Here is a 9,450-nt window from a genome sequence, read left to right on the forward strand (position 1 = left end):
CTTCAGGTTCCCTAGTGAGGGTGTGTGTTTGGGGGCAGACGATCCCCCTTTGCAACACTTCCACAGTTTGGGCACTCTCAGTATTTCGGCTGTCTCCCCAGTCCTGCAGGAGCAATCCACTTTCTTTTGAGGGTCTGTGGGTTCTCTCGGCTTTCCTGATTTATTCTTGCAGTCATTCTGGAGCAAAAGTTCATAATGTGAGCCTCCACATACTTCTTTGTCCATCCAAGCAGGAGCTGCAATCTAGTCCTGCCTCCATCTGCCATGATCTCTGCAAGTCAAAACAATCTATTTAGAGAAAGAAATGCACTAGAGCAAAATGATGTATATCCAAGCATAATAATTACTTTTGAAATAGGAATAATAATTGGAAATAGCCTAGGACTTGCTTACTTTGTGATGAGGCTGGAAATTAGTAGGAACTGATTACTGTTTGCTGTATTCCTAGGACCGGGTTGAAACACGAGCACCTTTGTCTCTCATTAGAACCTACACTGTGCCCCCAGCATAGCTCTATTGTTTGGTTTTCTCTCCGACTACTGTTGATGGTTAAGGAAACCAGTGCCAACAAGCTGATGATATATTACTCAGCTCTTTTAGAGAGATGAATAATTAAACCTCCCCATCTCAACATAAAAAGGAGTTAATATGTTAATATACATACATCAGAATGTATCAAAGGTTGGTGTAAAAATAACATGTATTAGAATAACTCGAGATGATTTAATGTTCATTAAAAGTGAAAAATTCTGGGCTTCATCCCAAACCTATTCAATTAGAATCTCCAAGGATGAGGTGTTACAATCTGTAATTTAACAAACTGCAGGTAATTCTACGTATTCTAAAACTTGAGAACTGATATGACGGAAAGTCTAGAAAAAAAATACACCAAAATATATATGGTGATTGTCTGTGGGTAATGGAAATTCAAAGAACTTTTGCTTTCTTCTTTGTGTTTTTCTGTTTTATTTGACATCCTACAATAAGCATGTACTGTCTTTGCAGGGGGAAAAAAGAAACCAAAGTAAAATAGTTTTCCAAAATAAATAAGCTATAGTCACAAGTCAGTTACATTAGGCTATGCTGGTTATATGTTGGTCTTTACAGTTACAGAACTCTCTGCCTTTTATATTTTTGTCACCCAAGAAAGCATATTGACATATAAATCCATTGTGGTTGAAAAGTGTTATTAAATAAAAATTTAAACATTATTGATTACACATTTTAGGTTTTCAAACTTGATGCCTCTGATATGACAGATACTGATGATAATATTTTTGAGGAGATAGAGAAAGTTGTTAAAATTCCAGAAAATCACAGTAAGTGTTACTAAATTCAAGAAAGATGGTTAACTGATATAGAAGACAAACTCTGAACCAATATGAGCTATATTTATATGTTTAAACATGTTTTTGACTGGTAATATTTTGTTCCTGTACCATTTATTTGTTCATATGTTTATTTAAAATTTGTGTAGTATTACCACATATTATATTACCCTGTGTGTGTGTGTGTGTATGTGTAATTACATTATATAAGCACTATGGCTTCAATAGTCCTTCAGTTTACAAAAGAACCTAGTGGATATTAAAGGTAGAAATAAATTATGATGTGAAAAGCAGCAGCGGCAATCTACAATTTGCCACTGGTATTGCCTCTGAAATGGGACTCCAAATAATTTGTACATTTCCAGGCCAAAGCATACAACCCAAGTAGATTTATCTAAAATGAACTACACACCTGTAATATGCCAGACACTTTACTATGTGCCAGTGGGACAAAATATGTATATGACCTTGTCAGTCTACTGGAGGAGCACGGACCATTGCTTTCCCCACCCAGGTTGAACTTCTTATCAACACATCCACCATTAGTACATATATAATCCAGACTTTAAAAGAGATTTCTGCTTCTGCTTCTATTTTACTGAATTTTTGTGTGTTATTTTTGGGAGAGTACAGTGATTAGGCACCATTAGTTTCCTTCATGGGACTTTAAGGCAGTTCCTAGGGCAGGTATTAGAGCCCCTCTTAGCAGTAGTGGCTATATGGATCCTAGCTCTGCTCCTGGATTCTTCTGGAATATTTTAATATCTTTTTGGTGGTTATCTGTTTTCTGTCTGCATAGCGACCTATTCGTACCTCCCCTATCCTGACAAATGGATTTTCTAAAACTGTGGAGGACAGTGGTGGGTATAGCATGTGTGCTATGGTCTAAAGGTTTGTGTCCCTCCAAAATCCATGTGTTGAAATTCTAACTCCCAAGGTGATGGTACTAGAAGGCAGGGGGCCTTGGGCAGTTGATTAGATCATGAGAGTAGAGCCCTCATTAAGGCATTAGTGCCCTGAAAAAGGAGCTCAAGAGAAATTCCTCACCCCTTCCACCATCTGAGGACAAAGAATGTGCCCTTCTGTGAACCATTAAGATAGCCCCCACAGATAAGGAATCTGCTAGTGTCGTGATCTTGGATTTCCAAATCTCCAGAACTGTGAGAAATAAATGTCTATAGTTTATAAGCTATCCAGTCTAAGGCTTTTTGTTACAGCAGCCCAAATGGACTAACACCCTGTGGAAAGAGGAGTAAATGGGTTCCAAGTGTGGTATACTTTAAACTCTGTTTGATTCTTTCTTCAAAGAACATCTAGTTCCCTTTGCTATTCCCCAGGCACAACATATCTAAAAAATATTCTGGGATAGGAGGGCAAACTTACAAATCATATTATTATGCAGAAGGTAAAATTATAGCTGTTTCTCCTAAGCAAATTGTAAGGGTTAATTATCTAATATTTTCTAAGTAAAATAGAAAATTTGCAAGATTGTAATGAAAGAAGACTGACATTATTCTCAGTTACATTAAAAATATTTTTCTCTCCAGATTTTGATTGGCAGTGGATTATCTTAGATGGCCCAGTGGACACCTTTTGGGTAGAAAATCTGAACTCTGTGCTAGATGATACTAGAACATTATGCCTAGCAAACAGTGAGAGAATAGCTTTAACTAATAAAATAAGAGTGATTTTTGAAGTGGACAGTCTCTCTCAGGCCAGTCCTGCTACTGTCAGCCGATGTGCCATGGTCTATATGGTAAGCTTTCAAAAACAAATGTTTTAACAAAGCAAAAATGTTGTTTATGATAGTAACTATTTATTATTTACAGCATTTTATGTTTATTTTATTTTTGCCTTTGTATCCAGCAGCATGAACCCAATAGTTCCAAATCTTTGTGTCTCCCAAAGCCTCATAATCCAGAATTGAATGTGAATTTAATTATTACTGTTCTAATACTACTCTTAGTAATTGGAGTGTCAGTATTTTCCACAACTGTGAGTAAACAAATAGACAAATTAGGCTGCTGATATGAATTATTTTTTCAATAGAGGAAGATGTTCCTGAGACCTTTTCATACCCACTCTGACTCTAAGAACTTGGAAAACACATTATGAAGACAGTGGGAAGGAAGTACACAATATAACATGAAGTTATTAGCTATATTCTCTATTCTCTATACATGAAGTTATTAGCTATAATTAGCCCTATGCTCTAATCTACTTAACTGAATGTTATAAATAAATCTAAATATAGGGCTGACTTCTGGGTAAGCAGTTCCCCTCACCACATACACAGAGCCTCAATACACCTTCCTATACATAATCCCCCAATTGCTTGTTTTCTTGTAAGACCATAGTTAGAAATCACAAATCATTCCAGAGGATGTACCATATTTTTATTTATTTACATAAGATTATATTTTACTTTTTATTATTAGGATCCTGTTGATCTGGGATGGGAGCCTTATGTTAAGTCATGGCTTCTGAAAACTTCTAAAATTATAAGTCAATCAGGAGTGGATTGTCTTGAATTCATGATTAAAAATAGTGTCACAGACGGACTACAATTTATAAAGAATCGTCAGAAATTCCAGCCATATCCTATGGAGGACATAACAGTCATCATAACCCTCTGCAGAATTCTTGATGCTTTCTTTGACTTCATGGGTAAAAATGGAGGATTTGAACAAAGTGAGTTTTTCTCTCTAAGTCATGTCAATGATACATCTTAACTAGTCAATGCCAATTTATCACCTTATATTAGATTTTAGAAAATTTCTCAAAGAGCAAGCATTTTTAGTCTATTTGGACCAACAGCAGATATGCACATGGAACAAACTAAAAACCATTTATGGAGGAACATATCAAAAGTAAATTAGTATCATACAAGTGTTGAAGGATCACAGGAAAAATGATTGTAAAGAACCACTAGAGGGTCTCTATTAAAGGAGAATGTTTTCACTGGATTTTAAAGATTTTTAGAGTTAGAAATAGTGAAAAAAAACCTGTTCAGAATTCCAGATGTAAGTTGTAATCACACAAAGGCATAATCATGAAAAGTAGTAAAACATATGTAAGGAAGGATAAACAGATTCAGAAAATCATATAGTATTATAGATAAGGTATTGGTATTGTCTTTGAAGTCAGAATCCCTAAATCTAAATGCTGGTTTTATGCAGTTTTTGGTAAGATGGCAGATTAGCACAGGCTCCCAATTCTTTCTCTCAAACCAATTTTGGATTCATCAAACCAATATAGAAATCGTTATAAATCCCTGAGGTGATGTAATATGGTTAGATCCCAACAAGAGGAAGCGGCAACCCTGAACAACCATGGATGCCATGAATAGGAGATAAAGTGGAAGAAAATATTTAGGTGTGTACTTTCCCCATCAACTCAACTCTGAATGGGCTATTGTCCATTGTTTGCCAGTTAGCATACCACAGCACAGCCAGGGGCAGCAACAAAATATCCCATTGGCAGGGAAGCCTATCTAGGTTTAGGGAGTAGGTAAAAACATATTTTCTCCTACTGCCACCTCTCTTCAAATCTTAAAGCCAAGATGATTAAAAAAGAGAGACCACACTTAGAAAAAGAACAGTGCCAGAGTAGATACAGATTGTTAACACACAAGTGACCTGCTTTGAAGAGTGACCACTCCCTCCCTAGATTCACACTTCTAAATTCATCAGAAGTACAACCCAGGAAAGTTACAGTACTGGAAACAAAGCAAAAAGAATCAGTTAAAAAAAACAGCAACTGGAGGATATGTATTAGTTAAAAGAACATAATAAATGGGTTGAATGCTGGATTGGTTAGCTGTATAGCAGATTAGTGAGGGCTATACCAACAGCCAAGGAACTCTCAGAATGCATCAGGAAGAGCTAAAGAGGTTAAATATTATGTATTTTAAATATACAACAAATACGTTTCTATAATACAGAAATAATGTGTATATAGTTGAAAGATTAATAAAAATTGAAAGGTTATTCTGTTATATTATTCATATAACAGAACCTCCAGAAAGATATAGTAAAATAAATAGAGGGGAAGAAATGTTTCAGGGAATAATTGCCTAGGAGTTCAGAGAATTAGAGACAATGTGAGACCTAAGATTGAATAGGATCCTGGAGCATTAAACATGACAAAATGTAAAATCCCACACCTAGAAATGTTATATAGATATATTTTCCTACACCTCTTGGATGTTCTGTTCTTTTTTGTTTGTTTTCTTTTTTCTCTTTGTGTTTGTGTTTGGTTGATTTCTATTGACTTGTCTTCCAGTTTACTGATTCCTTGCTCTGCTGCATGGAGTCTGCTATAAGCCCGTTGAAACAATTCTCATATTTGATATTGTGGATTTTATTTCCAGCATTTCCCTTGACCTTTTCTATAGTTTTCATCTCTCTGCTGGAATTCCCTCTCTATTCATGAATGATTTCTTCCTTCAACATTAGATCTTTTACATTTTAAGCATAGTTTTTTAAAAATAATTCCTGTCTGATAATTTCAACATCTGGGCCATCTCTGGGTCTGTTCCCTTGACTGCTTTTTCTCTTGGCAACATGACTTTTCTTAATCTTGCTTATTTTTATGTCTCATAATTTTTAATTGAATACCAGATATTGTGTATAAAAGAAATTAGAGACTGAGGTATACAGTAGTTATACCTGGAAATGGACATACGTTTTCTTCTGCCACATTGTTCAGGTAGTGGCATGGTGGGTTGAGTCAATACTGACCTAGCTTTGACTTTTAGTGTTACTATAGTTACCTTCAGTGCAACACAGACTTTAAATTTTCCATGCTCCTGTACCTTTCCTGGCAATAGATTGCTGTTTGTTACTTGGTTCAAGGCTCATGGTGGGAACAGGGGAGATTTACAGATTCTCAAGTTATAGCCTCATTTTCAGGCAGGGTCTGTGCACCTGAGCCTCAGGCGTGGCATTTCTCAGCAAAGAAATAATTTATTGTGAATATCTAAGTTCAATATCAATTTATGAATAATACCTAAGATTAAAGAAAAATTCTCAGAAATTTCAGAGTGAGAAAGACAATAACAAGAGGAGATGAACACAAGATTTGTTAATATCAATATGGTTCAAGAAGAAATGTAGTAGTGTTTTTAAAGTGTTTTATGTTTAGCTAACATATGATTTAAGCATGAAAAGTGCCAGTCTGCAGGTCCCAGTGAGATCAACACAGAAGGTGGGTGATTTCTGCATTTCCAACTGAGGTACCCAGCTCATCTCATTGGGACTGGTTAGACAGTGAGTACAGCCCACAAAGGGTGAGCAGAAGCAGGGTGGGGCATCACCTCACAAGGGAAGTACAAGGGGTCAGGGAACTCCCTCCCCTAGCCAAGGGAAGTTGTGAGGGACAGTGCCATGAGGAACAGTGCATTCTGGCCCAGATACTACACTTTTCCCATGGTCTTTGCAACCTACAGACCAGGAGATTCCCTTGGGTGCCTACACCACAAGGGCCTTGGGTTTCAAGCACGAAACTGGGTGGCTGTTACAGGAGACACCGAGCTAGCTGCAGTTTTTCTTCATACCCCAGTAGGGTACTTACTAGCCTGGAACGCCAGTAAGACAGAATCATTCACTCCCCTGGAAAGGAGGCTGAAACCAGAAAGCCACGTGATCTAGTTCAGCAAATCCCACCTCCAGGGAGCCCAGCAAGCTAAGATTCACTGACTTGAAATTCTCGCTGCCAACACATCAGTCTGAAGTTGACCTGGGACTCTCGAGCTTGGTATGGGAAGGGGCATCCACCATTACAGAGGCTTGAATAGGTGGTTTTCCCCTTGCTGTGTAAACAAAGGAACTGGGAAGTTCAAACTAGGCGGAGCCCACCACAGCACCGCAAAGCCGCTGTAGCCAGACTGCCTCTCAAGATTCCCCCTCTCTGGGCAGTGCATTTCTGAAAGAAAGACAGCACCCCAACTGAGGGGCTTATAGATAAAACTCCCATCTGCCTGGGACAGAGCAGCTGGGGGAAGGGGTGGCTGCTGCTTTAGCAGACTTAAACATTCCTTCCTCCTGGCTCAGAAGAGAGCAGTAGATCTCCCAGCACAATGCTCGAGCTCTATTAAAGGACAGACTGCCTCCTCAAGTGGGTGCCTGACCCCCAAGCCTCCTGACTGGGATAAACTTCCCAGCAGGGGCCAACAAACACCTTATAGAGGAGAGCCCCGGCTGGCATCTGGTGGGTGCCCCTCTGGGATGAAGCTTACAGAGGAAGCAGCAGGCAGCAATCTTTGCTGTTCTGCAACCTCCGCTGCTGATACCCTGGCAAACAGGGTCTGGAGTGGACCTCCAGCAAACTCTAACAGACCTGCAGCCAAGAGTCCTGACTGTTAGATGGAAAACTAGCAAACAGAAAGGAAGAGCCTCAACATCAACAAAAAGGAAGTCCACATAGAAACCTCGTCTGAAGGTCACCAGCATCAAAGACCAAAGGTAGATAAGTCCATGAAGATGAGGAAAAACCAGCACACCAAGGCTGAAAATTCCAAAAACCAGAATACCTCTTCTCCTCCAAAGGATTACAATTCCTTGCCAGGAAGGCAACAAAACTGGAAGGAGAATGAGTTTGATGAACTGACAGAAGTAGGCTTCAGAAGGTGGGTAATAACAAACTCCTCTGAGCTAAAGGAGCATGTTCCAACCCAATGAAAGTAAGCTAAGAACCTTGAAAAATGGTTAGAGGAATTGATAAGTAGACTAACCAGTTTAGAGAAGAACATAAATGACCTCATGGGCTAAAAAACACAGCAAGAGAACTTCATGAAGCATACACAAGTTTCGATAACTGAATAGATCAAGCGGAAGAAAGGATATCAGAGATTAAAGAACAATTTGATGAAATAATGCATTAAGATTAGAGAAAAAAGAATGAAAAGGAACAAACAAAGCCTCCAAGAAATATGGAACTATGTGAAAAGACCAAACCTAGGTTTGATTGGTGTACCTGAAAGTGAGGGGGAGAATGGAACCAAGTTGGAAAACAGTCTTCAAGATATTATCCAGAAGAACTTCCCCAACCTAGCAACACAGGCCAAAATTCAAATTCAGGAAATGCAGAGAACAATAAAAAGATACTCCTCGAGAAGAGAAACCCCAAGACACATAATTGTCAGATTCACCAAGGTTGAAATGAAGAAAAAAATGTTACGGGCAACCAGAGAGAAAGGTTGGGTTATCCACAAAGGGAAGCCCATCAGACTAACAGTGGATCTCTCTGCAGAAACCCTACAAGCCAGAAGAGAGTGGGGGCCAATATTCAACCTTCTTAAAGAAAAGAATTTTCAACCCAGAATTTATTTATTTATTTATTTATTTTTATTATACTTTAAGTTCCAGGGTACATGTGCACAACGTGCAGGTTTGTTACATATGTATACCTGTGCCGTGTTGGTGTGCTGCACCCATTAACTCGTCATTTACATTAGGTATATCTCCTAATGCTATCCCTCCTCCCTCCCCCCGACCCCACAACAGGCCCCAGTGTGTGATGTTCCCCTTCCTGTGTCCAAGTGTTCTCATTGTTCAATTCCCACCTATAAGTGAGAACGTGTGGTGTTTAGTTTACTGTCCTTGCAATAGTTTGCTCAGAATGATGGTTTCCAACTTCATCCATGTCCCTACAAAGAAGATGAACTCATCCTTTTTTATGGCTGCATAGTATTCCACAGTGTATATGTGCCACATTTTCTTAATCAAGTCTGTCATTGATGGACATTTGGGTTGGTTCCAAATCTTTGCTATTGTGAATACTGCCCCAATAAACATACGTGTGGATGTGTCTTTATAGCAGCATGATTTATAATCCTTTGGGTATATGCCCAGTAATGGGATGGCTGGGTCAAATGATATTTCTAGCTATAGATCCTTGAGGAATCACCATACTGTCTTCCACAATGGTTGAACTAGTTTAAAGTCCCACCAACAGTGTAAAAGTGTTCCTATTTCTCCACATCCTCTGCAGCAACTGTTGTTTCCTGACTTTTTAATGATCATCCTTCTAACTGGTGTGAGATAGTATCTCATTGTGGGTTTGATTTGCATTTCTCTGATGGCCAGTGATGATGAGCATTTTTTCATGTGTCTGTTGGCTG

General features: G+C 38.6%; 1 protein-coding gene across 1 annotated transcript in view; it reads left to right on the forward strand.

Moving 5' to 3' along the window:
* Positions 1–9,450, forward strand: part of LOC105534982 (dynein heavy chain 14, axonemal) — a gene marked incomplete at its 3' end in the record, with an annotated part of 322,900 nt that overhangs the window by 189,111 nt on the left and 124,339 nt on the right. The window contains exons 18-20 of the mRNA XM_011973918.1: positions 1,229–1,319; positions 2,876–3,084; positions 3,767–4,019. Coding sequence (XP_011829308.1) covers positions 1,229–1,319; positions 2,876–3,084; positions 3,767–4,019 — 553 coding nt within the window. The remainder of the gene's footprint in view (positions 1–1,228; positions 1,320–2,875; positions 3,085–3,766; positions 4,020–9,450) is intronic.

Source organism: Mandrillus leucophaeus, unplaced genomic scaffold (genome assembly GCF_000951045.1).
Source record: "Mandrillus leucophaeus isolate KB7577 unplaced genomic scaffold, Mleu.le_1.0 Scaffold1005, whole genome shotgun sequence".
In the NCBI taxonomy this organism is placed as follows: Eukaryota; Metazoa; Chordata; class Mammalia; order Primates; family Cercopithecidae; genus Mandrillus; species Mandrillus leucophaeus.